The 13480-nt window shown below is 45.6% G+C and overlaps 1 protein-coding gene across 1 annotated transcript; it reads left to right on the top strand.

The window, feature by feature from the left end:
- The first annotated feature begins 1239 nt into the window (after positions 1–1239).
- CALM1 (calmodulin 1) lies at positions 1240–12688 on the top strand. The gene is made up of 6 exons (XM_069783653.1): positions 1240–1394; positions 4533–4563; positions 5545–5688; positions 7791–7897; positions 9372–9507; positions 9733–12688. The coding sequence occupies exons 1-6, from the start codon at positions 1392–1394 to the stop codon at positions 9759–9761; spliced, it is 450 nt and encodes a 149-aa protein (XP_069639754.1). The 5' UTR covers positions 1240–1391; the 3' UTR covers positions 9762–12688.
- The last annotated feature ends 792 nt before the right edge of the window (positions 12689–13480 follow it).

The following is a 13480-nucleotide window of genomic DNA, read 5'->3' as shown; positions in this document are numbered from 1 at the left end:
GAAATATCTTGAACTACAAGCAAGCTCAAAATCTATGGGTACCTGTCATGAATGGAACCAAAATCCTTGATTCCGGTGTGGGTCCACGTTTGTTTGTGCTTCCATACCTATTAAAGGAGGTGCAGTGTGAATACTACAGTATTTACCTGGGTTATTATCAGTTGGACAAAATCCTCAAACCCATACCAGACAGAGGAGAAATGAAGAAAACATTTGACATCAGGACATGCTTTTGCTGCCTCTCACTCGTAGGCTACAGCCGTTCTGCTGAGAAGGGGCTGAAGTGACACGTCAGTGTCAACTGGATTGAATTTTACTGTCATCTAGATTTTGGTGCTTGACAAAGCCCTACGATGGAAAACCGGCAGCTGTGCTCGCTTCAGCATACCGGCTTTACAGTCTCTGTCGTAGCCCCCTCGTCGTTCAGATTTCCCCGAAGAATGTGTTTTATTAACGCAACACCACCACCACCCCCCCCCCCCCGTGCCATCATCCTCTCTCAGGTGCCGCTCCGGGCTCCCCGGGGGAGGGCAGGCCACCGCACCGCCTGCGGGGATGCTGTCTAGAAAAAAAAAAAAAAAAAAAAAAAGCACCAACTGGGCCGAGATTCCCCTCACGCCCGGGGGTCCCAGCCTAGAGACCGACGGGGAGATGGGGAGCCGCCTCGACGCGGGGCCGGCGGGGTCCCCGCGGTGACGCAGCCCCGCGGCGGGCAGCTCTCTCCCCGCCGGCCCGGCCGCCCGCCGCGGTCTCCGCCGGCACCAGCGCTCGGCGGAAGATGGCCACTGCCGGGGCCAGGCTGCCCTCGCCCCTCGCCGCCCGGCTTGGGAGCGGGGAGAAGGACGGGATGGCGGGCTGAAGCCCTGTCGCCCCGGGAGCGGGGCCGCTCCCTCGGGCGGGGGGGCTGCTCACCCGCCTGTCCCTGCGTGGCTCTTACCTCAAGGGGCGAGGAGACAGGGAAAGGGGAGAGGAGCACGGCGGGAGGAGGGGGGGGGGGGGCACCGCTGGGCTGGAGCCCTCCGCGGCCCCCGCTCCCGCAGCGGGCAGGCGGCCGCCGGCCGCGCCTCTGGGGGCGAGCGGCTGCGGAGCGGGGGGGGGGGGGGGGGCGGACGGGGAGGGGGGGGGGGAGCGGGCCCGCCGGGGGAGGGGCCGGGCCGCGGAGGGGGCAGGGCTCCTCGCCGCAGTCACCCTCACACATACCGCGCCGGGGAGGAGAGAAAAAGGCCCCGCTCCGGCGGAGGGATACAGCCCTACATATATAGCGGGGCGGCGCAGGCTCACATCCCTAGCACTTCCCTGAGCCGCGCCGGGGAGGAGGTAGCAGCAGCAGCCGCCACCGCCGCTCGTGGTCGCGCAGTTCGTGCAGCCGCCGCCGGGCCCGCCGCCGCGCCATGGTAGGTAGCTCGACCGACCGACCGCGGCGCGGGGTGCCTGGGCTGGCGCGCAGGAGGCTCGCTGCGGAGCCGGGGACGGTGGGGTCGGTGGAGCCGGGCTCTCCCCGGGGAGGAGTGGGGGGGGGGGGGGGGGGAAGAGAGCCCCGCGGGGAGGGGGCGGCGGGAGGCCGCAGCCCTTCCCGCCCGGGTCCCCGGGGGCCGAGCGGGCTGGTGGCTGCGGACGCCCCCCCGCCGCGCTGCGCGGGATCGCCGCGGAGCTGCGGCCCTTCCTCTTCCGCCGCTTCCTTCCCCTTTCCCCGGGGCCTGCCGTGTGGGCGCCCCGGCCCCGCGCCCTCCCGCCGCGGCCCCGCCTCGCCTTCCCCCGCATGCGGCGCTCGCTCCCCTCCGGAAAGGGCCGGGCGCGTCTCCCCGGGGCCGCGGCCCCTTCGGCGGGCAGCGCGCGTTGCGGGGTGGGGGCCGTGCCGGGCGGGGCGCCGGTCTGCGGGCGGGGATCCCGCTCGGCTCGGGCACCAGCTGCACTGCGCAGGGAGCGGGGGGGGCGGCCCGGGGGAGGGCACCGCGCTGCAGCTACTGCGCCCTCGCCCGCCCCCCCTCCCCCTCCATCCCCCCCAAAAAACGCAGCAGCGGCGGCGGAGCCCATCGGTGTCTGCATTACATCATGTCTCCTCCTCTTCCTCCCCGGCCCCCGCGCGCACCCCCCGGCTTGGGGGGGGGGGCGGACCGGGGCGCAGTGCGCGTTGTTCGGTTGGAAACGGCCCAACGCCCGCATGGGAGGCTCGGCGGGGGGAGCGCAGCGTTCCCTCTCCCCCGGAAGGCTGCGGGGGAAGAGCCGCTGCCCCCCGCCGCCGCCGAGGGAAGGGGATGGGGAGGGCTGGCTGCGGAGCCCAGGCGCCCTCCCGGCTGAAGGATGAGGACGTGGTGTGGCCGGCGGCTGGAGAGGGAGGGGAAACGGGGACGCACTGCAGCAGTGGGTGGCTGCCGGCCGCTGGCCGGGAAGGGCGCCTGTTGCGCCCGGCGGGCCGGGAGCCTGCCGCTCCCCCGCCCGGGCGATGCCAGCCTCCGCCTCGCCTTGCGAAACGCGCCGGTGGTGGGCTTGGGGAGCAGCTCACCTCGTGCCCCGGCCGCCGGGCGCTGCGATGCCGGCCCGGGCTCCTCGCGAAAGAGGGCAAGAGGAAGGGCTGGGATTTTCCCGGCGGTTTTTCGCTTCCTACGAGAGCGGCGGAACGGTTGCAGGCTTTCCTCTAATCGCATTTTGGCAATCTGGGTGTTCCTCGGCTCTGTCTCTCCATCTCCCCTTCCCGTCGGGGAAGGCTGACATCACCAGGACAGGATCTGATGACTTGGCTGGGTGGGGTGATGGCTCCAGCCCTGGGTACCTTTGTCCTGTAGCTCGGGCGAGCGGGCGACGGTGGTGCCTGTTGCTTGGGAAGGTGAACCCCATGGCGGTTTAGGGGCGGGTTGCGTGCTTCTGGCATCGCCGTGTGTGTGAACTTGGTTGGTTTATTTTTTATTTTTTTTAATTCGAAATCCGATTTTTAGAAACATCCAGAGAGCTCCGACTAATGGGGCAATGAGCCGGTGCTGTGGGTTGGAGGTTTTTGCCGAGGTGTGGCTCCGTTTCCTGTTCTGCAGGGCATTGAGTCTGTTACTTAAAGATTATACAAGGAATTTACATAAAACCTCGCATTTTCTGGAAAATCACAAATAGAGTGCAGAGAGTTGAACTGGATTTGGAACACAAGTTTTCTACTGTTATTAAAGAAGACTTATTAAATTTGAACTGTCTAGCTGTTAGCATTTCTACATGCCTCCCCCCCCCCCCGTGCATATGGGGAATTGTTTAATCATTACATACATACATTAAAACATAAAAAAACCCCTAAACAACCCCAACACCTATTCACAGGTGAAATCTGTGTATGGCACTTAACATACAGCAGGCTTTCAATCCTACTCTGTTCCGCTGTGCAAGAGCTTAACAGATTGTATAGCCTGTTAATTCTCCATTGTATTATTCTTTACTGCAGTTAAGTGGTTTTTATACTTGAATAATAGTATTTTAGGACAAAAGGGTCACAAGATGCCTGCTTTCTCTGACCTACAAAATTGTCTGTTCTATTAGTAAAAGCTGTCCAATAAAGTGAGTTTAAAAGGAGTTAGTACTTTGTATTCTCTAGTATCTGTGACTAGGTGTGTAAAATCCAGGTGCTTTTTCTTTTTTAATTACTAGGAAAATTCCTATTTTTCCATAAAGAACGGGTTAGCTCCTTTGAGTCCACAAACAGCGAGCTTTTTGTGATGCTCTATCCATACAGAAGGGAGAGGCTTCTGGAAGGATGTGGTTAGCACAGTTAAGCTCTGGGAAAGCCCATTTAGTTGCCCACTGAGCTGTATACCTTTGGATGCAGCAGTGGCCTCTTGATGTACAGAAGGTCATAAGCAGGCATTTTAAATCTTGCCACTTAAAATGATGCATAAAACAACCCGCATATCAGTGTGGGGAGGCACCTTAAATTGCTTGGCTGAATGGAAGAATAATGTGATGCTTGAAAAACTGGCATTTTCTTTGTCAGGGATGGCAAAAATCTCCATAATGCCGAGTAGGAATGCCTCTTAATATCACAGCACAGTCCCTTCTGTTACCGTAGGCTAATACTCGATGCAGTGTGGTGGGGGAGGGCAGACTTCAGTGGTGTTAGATCACTAGGTGGCACGCTTGTCATTAGTCTGCTAACGTGCAAATACCCCCACGCAGTATTAGGGTCACTGTACTGCTGGAAATCATGTCTGATGTGATGTGAAACCCCAAACACATGTCATTAAGGATTTCATGCCTCTCTGGCCAATTGCAAGGAGCCTGGCCTGTGTCCTTCACTTGACCAAATTGGATTCTCCCAAGTCGAAGGATGGCATGTCTGGTTCTTCATGTGCAGTTTCAAAACAAGTTAGCTTATATGCTTTTGGAAACGGATGCATGATGTAGGTGAGTGGAATCTCCTTGCAGAGGCAGAATTCCAGGGGTTGGAAGTGGCTGTGTAAAAGTAATGATAAATCACTACTGAAATCTAAAGGAAGTGTCTTGTGGCTTGCCATAGCTAGAGGTAAACAATATTCTAAAATGTTCTATTCTTCGTGTAGGCTGATCAGCTGACTGAAGAACAGATTGCTGGTAAGTGTCTTGAGAAATGATTATTTTTTTTCACTAATTCCTTGTGACTAAAAGAAAATATATTATGTCAAACATAATGGGGGAAAAAAGCTTTCTGACAACTTCAAATCTGTACTAACACTTTTTTAAAAAAAGCACTTTAAAAAAAAAAACACCAAAAAAACCCCAGACACCCCCCCTGCCCCAAAACCAAAAAAAAACCCCAACAAAAATGCAACACAACATTCCAGAAGATTACTGGTTCATTGCCTCTTAATTTAGACTGCTTGTTCCTTGGACTACAGATAATGATTTTTTTAGACTTTCAGACTTGAGCCAAGTCCTTCTAGATTTCTTGCAAACAGAAATAATTGCTAGACTCAAGTGAACTTGGAGTCAAAGCAGACCTAGGTACTATTTTCTTTTCAATAAAGTGAAGATAAACTTGAAATGAAATGGCAACAAATAAACCTAAAATGGATTTATTACACATTAATATAAGCCAGTGTCTTGTAAATAACTTCTAACAGAGTGTCTGTAATTCAAACTGATTTAGGAGAAGGGGCATTATTTGACCTTCTGGAGACCAGTCACCCACTTGTGGCTGACATCAGTTCTTATTGTCTGCTGCCTTACAAATAAGTTGTAAATGACAGCACTCATTGTTTCTGTAAGTTTGTTAATGGTGAAGGGAACCCAGTGGGTCCCTTAGCTTAGCCCAAGCAGCTGCTGTTTATGGTGCAACTGTGCCTCAAGCAAGATGATGTTGTAATGCAGATAATAGCCACATGAAATAAGTTTGAATATACTATGCAGATTATGTGTTGGTACTGTAAGTAATTCTTTATTAATATTTGAGAGTGTTAATTCTCTCAATACGTGGACAGTTAGATAAAATGTTACTTAAAATTGTACCAGGCGTTGTCTGTGGAGTGGATTTTTAGTATGCAGTTTTCTCATGTTGTTGATGTTACTAAACACTGGGACTGTTTCTGCCTCTAGAATTCAAGGAAGCCTTTTCCCTATTTGACAAAGATGGTGATGGTACTATCACAACAAAAGAACTGGGAACTGTCATGAGGTCTTTGGGTCAAAATCCAACAGAAGCAGAATTGCAGGATATGATCAACGAGGTAGATGCTGATGGTAAGTGTTGGAAAAATAGTTACTAGTGCTGTGATCATCTTGAGTATGTATGACCTCCACACCTGGGCTTGGACTGCATAGAGAAGATTCTGTGACATGGATCTCTTGAAGCAGTTTCAAAATACTCAATAGAATCTAAACTCAGAGGGGTGTCAATTTTTTGATTGATCTCTGCGCAGCAAAGATGCTAGCAGTATTAGTGAGAATCTAAAAAAAGGGATGGGCAGAGACAAAGTTATGCTGTTTGTCTTTAATATTTTATGGGTCACAGGCTTCCTATTGCAATCTGACTTGCCCTGACCTGCTGTTAACCTGTGTTTTCACCCAGCTTTTCTATACATGTTTCGTCAGCCCATGTTGGTCTTAATAGCTGTATTAATGTCTGTGGTTTTGTCTAGGCCAAAAATGTGGTAGGAGTGGAATAGAGCTAAACTTCCAAGAATTGAAAACGCAACAGGGAGAGAGATTGCATAGTCTAATGTAGTCTATCAGATCACTGATAGACAGGGGAGAGGGACTGGAGGCAAAAGCAGAAAAACCTTCCTGCATCAAGTCTATCAGAATTATTTTAAATGGATGCCAGAAAGGGTAACTGTGCATTTTGTTTCTGAAATTTGACAGGCTATCAGTTACAAAAAGGAAAAATGCTTTCCCCTGCTTAGCGATGCCAAGGCTTTGATCTTGTATGTTGGTTGTGGTAGTGATTTGTCTCTCATATCTCTGTAAAAGAAGAGTGAAAGTATGTTGGCAAGAGTATAGATTATCTGATTATCAGACTACGTTAATTACAACTACTTTCCTAAAAGTGTAAGTTGACCTTAATTGCTAACTCTTGGATGCAGATACTGGAAAAACTTCAGGGTTTGCAGTGCTACGCAGAATTTGTGTATAGTGGCTTCTCTAGGCTGCGGTCCACAATACTTCACTGGTAGATTAAAAATGAAGGGAGACTGAGGACTTCAGATAAGTATGCCTGCCCATCTGTTTAAACTTGTTTTATGGCAGAATGCTTTGCTATTAGTCTTCATGTTCATTGAGGATTTTTTTAAAGCTGAGTACAAGACCCGTATTTGGATTTAGCTGGTAGATAAAGCTGGCCATGATGATAAATAGCTCTGTATGTCTCAATCTGGAATCTCTAAGCTGCAAAGGTTTTCTTAAACTGCATTTATTTAGCTTTTTTTGCTATACTTACCCAATGAGTTTGTATGTTTCCCTCAAGCAATGCGTAGATCTTAGTCACACAGTGAACTATTTAATGTGGGGGTTTTTGGCATATAGGGGTGAATCCTGACTATACAAACCTAGTTTCTGCTGTTTTAAAGAACTTGTTTATTCATAATACCATTTTTCTCATAGCTTTGAGCAGCCTGAAGTTTGAATCCTTACTTTGAGTCAAGAACTTAGTCTTAGGGGTAAGGCCTGGATGTTACTAGGGTTTTTCAGTTTTGCAGTGAAATACCTATAAGAATACCTACTGCTAAGCTTATCAGAAATACCAAATAATGGCAGCTTTTTTCATGTCACAGGAATTTGAAGATCCTTGTTGCCCCTTAAAATGGTTCATTACTTCTCTGGTGTACAACATGTTGATGAGGAAGTTGATTTTTAACAAGGAACAAGTATTTATGAGCAGCTTAGTGAAGTGTAATTTTCTCAAATTTTAGATATCCTGGATTTATAGTACCAGCTTTATAATACATTCCTTCCTGGAGTCTCCCACAGCAGTTGGAGCTTCTAAAGAAACTAAACGATTTATTTTGGGGAGTGATTTGAAGTGAAGATAAGTCTTAGTATTGGTTAACCTTGAAGCATCAGACTGACATTTTACTTGCAACTTGGGTTGCAAATGGTATGGCTTGACCTGGAGAGAAGGCAACAGTTGATTTGGTTGTGCTGAAACACTGCAATGACAGTGGCTACTGCACATTGTAATAGCAAAAAGGCAGTGGTAGTAATTTAGGGAGAAGATCCAGTTCTTCTATAAGAATGGTTTACAGAGGATCTGTCAATCTTGTCCCTGGCTAAGTTAAATGCCAGATTATTTTTTTTTTTAAAGAAAAGCATGGAAGTTTAATTTTTGGAAGTTTCTTTTCATTAAGGCAATGGCACTATCGACTTCCCTGAATTTTTAACCATGATGGCCAGAAAAATGAAGGACACAGACAGCGAGGAAGAAATCCGTGAGGCATTCCGAGTCTTTGACAAGGTATTAATAAAAGTAAAAATACTCTCTAGAAGTAGTAATGATGATAATCTTTTTCCTCAGTGTTTTCATCCTTCTAGACAAGAAGAGAGAAAAAAGTCCTCTAGTAGAAGCAGAGGAATTGGAAACAGAGCAGGGACTGTTCTGGGAGCAGAACCAGGACTGTTGCAGGCTGGTTCTACCTGCTTTACACAGCAGGTCTAAGCTTTAGGTCATCCATGAGGAAAACTTTCTGGCCTTTTCTTAGGAGCAGAGAGGAACAGAACTTGATGTTTGTGGGGTGTTGGGGTTTTTTGGGGGAGGGGTGGGATTTTTCTATACCTTCCGACTTTGGGGGAATGGGGAAATGTTTGCATGGATGCACAAGGTTTTATACTACTTTATGGAAGCTTTTGAAGCTAAGATGATGTCATCAGTATTTAGAGGGACATGAAGTATTGCACGTTCCATTTCCAAGGTGTGGACTTTGAGGTTGCTTTCAGGAAAACTTAAAGAGCTCAGCTACCTCAGTCGTCTTTGAGGATAACTTGGGCATACATGGTGAAGGTCAATTGTTTCTAGAACAGGGATTCCCCTCTTTGGATTGCTTGGAAATGACAGATGTTATGAGAGAATTGTGTTGAGTAATGGCTGGTGCAGCTGCTAAGCTGATGCATATGCATATGTGGAAGAAGGCCTTACAACTTCTTTTTATGGAAAAAAGTGGCAGACTCTAGTACTAGCTGAAAATATGCTGGTGTTCAATTGTTTGGTTAGTACTTCATCTACCCTGTGGGGTTATTTCTACAGACTGGATTTGCGTTTAAAGCCACTGAAGTAGCTTATCTACTGGTGATGGCCGTATGAACTCCTGCACTAAGCTAGTGTATTCTTCCTGTATATGGATGAGGACAATTTCTGAGATGGCTAGGGATGAGCTCTAGGTTTGGATATTACTAATGGGAACATTGACTTAGAAGTGTCTTCCCCTCCCCCCCTGCCAAAGCTTTTCACAACTCCTTATGAGTAGAATTTAAATGCTTTCTTTGAAGGCTTGTTCTATATCATCTTATCCAAGAAGCCTAACCTAGCCACCTGCAGTCTGGTTATAGAGGTAGTATTACATGAAAGAGAAAGCTGACTTTATTCTTGCTGGTGGGGAAATTGGTCTTTTGGGTTTTTTTGCCTTGTTTAGGCAGCAGGCACTAAACAAAAACCACTTTGTTTCTGGGTTTACTTTTGAAAGCTCTTTAAAAGCATTAAAAATACCTTACCACAGTTACAAATCAGGCATGCAGTTACTCTTACAGGACTATAATTGTATAGAAAGGTACAGTGGCATGCATGCTCTGTAAGGCAATGGACTAGTACATATTGTAGGGTTATACAGTGTACTGAGTCTATATATCTGTCCCAAGTGCCATAAGGCTAGTTCAGAAGCAGTTATGGGAAATGTCAGGATTGTTGATTGTGATCTTGTGCAACTCTTTCCTCACAGGATGGCAATGGCTATATCAGTGCAGCAGAACTACGTCACGTTATGACAAACTTAGGAGAAAAGCTAACAGATGAAGAAGTAGATGAAATGATCAGAGAAGCAGACATTGATGGGGATGGGCAAGTCAACTATGAAGGTAAAAAGATGCTTGTCTTGACTCAAAACCATTACTGGGATTGAGTGAAAGTCTGTTGCATACGGCATTAATTTCTAGTACTTGAGACACCAGTTTATTCAGTTGTCTACTTCTGTGGACAAAAACTTAGATGCAGTGAAGGGGTCTTTATGTCAAACGTGTTTGAGACTTACCAGTTTAAGCACTCTGGAGACAATAAATCACAGTGGCTTTTTATCTTTTCAGAATTCGTACAGATGATGACTGCAAAGTGAAGAGACCTCCTTTACACCTTTTTTCCTCTAGAAGAATCAAATTGAATCTTTTACTTACCTCTTGCAAAAAAATGTTCATTTATTCATTCTGTTTCTGTATAGCAAAACTGAATGTCAAAATACCTTCTGTCCACAAACTGCATGTAATGGTTGGTGGTCCTGTCCCCAAAAGATAAAGTTAAACATCAGTTTTACAATATAAATAATTGTACTACCTTGAAAATTAAAAAAAAAAAAGGAAGCACTTAGTGAACTCAAAAGTTCCATTTGCTAATGACTATTACACTGTTTGGGCTGGCCAGTTTTTCATGCATGCAGCTTGACAATTGAGCACAGTCAGACATTTGTATTAAAAGGAAAAAAAAAACCAACCTAAAGGATCCACTCTTTTGTTCAACAGTGGATTCTAGTTCAATTTGTAGTATAAATTGTCATAGCTGGTTTACTTTAAAATTGGTTTATACCTCAGGATGGTATGCAGCAAAATGGTTGAAGGATGCAAAACTTAGAGAAAATGCCCTAAAGGTTGAATGGTTTTCCTGTACGTAGCAGTGTGCTCCAAAAATATGATGATCTTAACTATGGATGGCATGTCTGTGTTAAAATACTGGTTTAACATTGTCTGCATTGCACTATAGTGAAACGGGTGTCGGGCTGTTACCGTTCACAAAATTTTTAAAAGAAACCTTCACCAAGGGAGCATCTTTGGACTCTCATATTTTTAAAACCTTCTGTACCATGACTTGGAGCTGGCGGAGTAGCCTGTGGACTTCAGCACAACTATCAACATCGCTGTTCAAGATATTACAATTTATGTCCATTCCAAGTTGTAAATGCTAGTCTTTTTTTCCAATAAAAGACCATTAACTTAAAGGTGGTGTTAAATGCTTTGTAAAGCTAAAATATATATATAATTGAGATAATAAACCAAAAAAGCAGTAGGAGGGAAGTGTTTCTATGAATGACTTGCTGCTAAATTATAATGCACATGTATGCAATAAGTTATCCCCTATCTTTTCAAGATGGCAAGAACTGACCTCCTGTAACCCAAGACCTTTGCTATAAATAAATGAACTTGTGCTTGCCTTTCATATTACGACAATGTTAATTTAGTTGGTCTCAAAGTCGTGTAATGCTGACTCGTCAACTATCAGCACAGAAGTAACACCATTTCACTAAAGTGGAGAGCTCTGACCATGCATGTCAATACTGGGGAAACATGTATAGGTTGCTTATGTTTTTTTTGACAGATTATAGAAACTAGTTGGAGAACTTAAACAGCATGAATTTCATAGATACCTATGATTCTTAAATATGCCAAAAATGCATTTCTCTACCCACAGAAAGAAAACAAAAGGACATTTCTTTTACAATATGTAAAAAAAACCAAACAAACAAAAAAAACCAAACCCCAAACACTAAGCCTTTTTGGAAACTGGGGCTATTATATCTTGACTATCTTCTCAAACACTTGCATGAATTTTGTGGGGTGGAGAAGAGGACTAGGGTTAATTTAAAAACCATCTTGTTACTTCTGCTTTGCATGCACTAGCAGTGCTTAGTCATTCCAGGTCTCTGAGTTGGTGTTCTCTGATCCTTCAGCTTCCCCATGAATGAGTGGCAAAGCAGCTATGACCACTCTTCTTTGTTTGAAAGAAGGATGCTTTTTTTTTTTTTTTTTTTTTAATAGCAGAGCCTCCATGTGGAAGGCTTTTATGCTTGGGAGGGAGGGACTACAGCTTAATTACTTGACTGTAAGTTTGTTTCCAAACGTAACTGGAGTTGCAAACCTTAATTGCTTAATTGCCTTTGGTTTTGGAGAGTATTGATACTATCTCTTGAAAGGGATGCAAGTCTCCATTCATCCTGTCTAACTGAGGTGCCTGTGTTAAGAACTTGGTTGCTTGAAATGCAGCTTTGCTCAGTGGGGGTCAAGAGACACCTCCAGAAGGCAATTGAGACTATCTGCCTTCAGTGATTTTTTTTTTTTAAAAATTATTTTATTTTATTTTTTCCTGGGGGGGTGGGGGGAGTTCTGGGTGATGAGGGACCCAGACACCTTAACCAAGTGCCTAAAAGTTAGATGGGCTGAATGTAGGCAATTGTTTAGATCTCTAGTTGTTGCAAAGGCTTTTTGCTATGGCTGTGTATGCTGTCCTAGCAAACTGGCCATGATGATGGGAATGTCTGACTACCATTTGAAAGTAGTGTCTTGCATGGCAGCTGCAAACTGCTACTTTGGTAGTGCTTGAGAATGGCTGCACTGATTCTGTAGACCAGCTTTTAAAAGAGAATGTACTCAAGAGACAGGCAAGGTAGGAGCAATGGTTGCTGCTCTGAACTAATTACTTCTTCTGCCTGAGTATGCAGAGAGATCTTGTCTAGTAGGTAAATGCTTCTTACCATCTATCTGTCATTCACTCACGGTTGGTAGGGTAGTTCATTTAAGAACAGCTGCTTTTAGTTTATTCAGTGTGCTCTGTGCTTGCTAGCAAAGAGACCTCATTCCTGCAAGAGGTTCTTGGCTTGATTAGAAATTGTCTGGCAGTGTGCAGTGTTGGTATGCCCTGTAACTGAATCTGCCTGGAGGTATCTAATTATTAACTGACTTCAGTACCACATCAACCTTGAGTAAATGTATCCTCTGTACAGGACTTTAGCTCTGTTCCCTTCTGCATAGTGAATATCTAGAGAAATTAAATAGTGTCATCAAGGACTTTTTTTTTTTTTTTAATTTTTTTTTTTTCTGTGAGTGTGTGTGTGTGTGGCTTTGGCTTTTTCCAAATGTGGAAGTGTGGGCTGGATACGCTTGGTGCATGGCTTAGAAACATGGGACTGGAGAGAACTTCCTGGGTCATCAGATCCAGTCCCCTGCTATTGCAGGCAACCGTGTCATATAATCCTTTTAATAAACTGATCAAGCTTAACCACCTGCTTGTAAGTGGCTTGTTTTCATGGAAGTTCCGTAACTCATGTTGCTCTCAACTGATGCAAGTAATACATGAAATATGAAGTTAATCAAAAGGTCCTCCAGCTTAGCTTTAGGTTTATCATTACACTTATTTAACTGACTTTCTTGAACCTGTTATTCTTTGCACAACACTCAGGAAAGTGTTGAATCTTTACACCCCCTTGCTATGAATAAGAGTTGGTGTGCTTGCTTACTTTTTTTAATGGAAAAGATGGATGTCTGGCTTGTTGAAATTTGTTAGATATGTTAATTGTCAAGGCAAGAAACAATTGAGTTACTTGTATTTGATACATAAATTTAAGGCTAGAGTATACATAACCATTTTTAAAATACATCAACTTGCAGTGTAGTTTTATATTTAATACTGAAATTGTACTGCTAAAGTTTAAACTGCTGTTAATCATATTCCTCTTCTGATCATAATGAAAAAATAAAGGGTAAGAAAATGCTTAACATAGATTATTCATTATCATGCTTATTTTATTAATAATTCAGGCACTGAAATGCCTCCAGGTATGGGGCATTTGTTTTGTTTGCTGGGGTGGGGTGGGGTGAAGGGGGGGATGTTACCGATGTGGTAGAAGACTCTTATCCCTCAACCATTTGTCACACTTGTGCAGCTTCGGAAGCACAGATGCTATCAAAAACTGATCAAGAAATTAGACTACACCTTAGCGATGGCATTAAGTGCACGTGTGGGTGTGGGTCTGATCTGTGGGCAGTGTACAGTGCTGCAGCTGCCAGCCCC

Source organism: Haliaeetus albicilla, chromosome 5 (genome assembly GCF_947461875.1).
Source record: "Haliaeetus albicilla chromosome 5, bHalAlb1.1, whole genome shotgun sequence".
Taxonomy (NCBI): Eukaryota; Metazoa; Chordata; class Aves; order Accipitriformes; family Accipitridae; genus Haliaeetus; species Haliaeetus albicilla.
Note: the sequence above shows the minus strand (reverse complement) of the source record. Positions and strands in the feature narration are given on the sequence as shown.

Coding starts and splice junctions, on each gene's coding strand:
- CALM1 (XM_069783653.1), top strand. Junction 5,689..7,790: donor CAACGAGGTAGATGCTGATG/GTAAGTGTTGGA, acceptor CTTTTCATTAAG/GCAATGGCACTATCGACTTC. Junction 7,898..9,371: donor CATTCCGAGTCTTTGACAAG/GTATTAATAAAA, acceptor CTTTCCTCACAG/GATGGCAATGGCTATATCAG.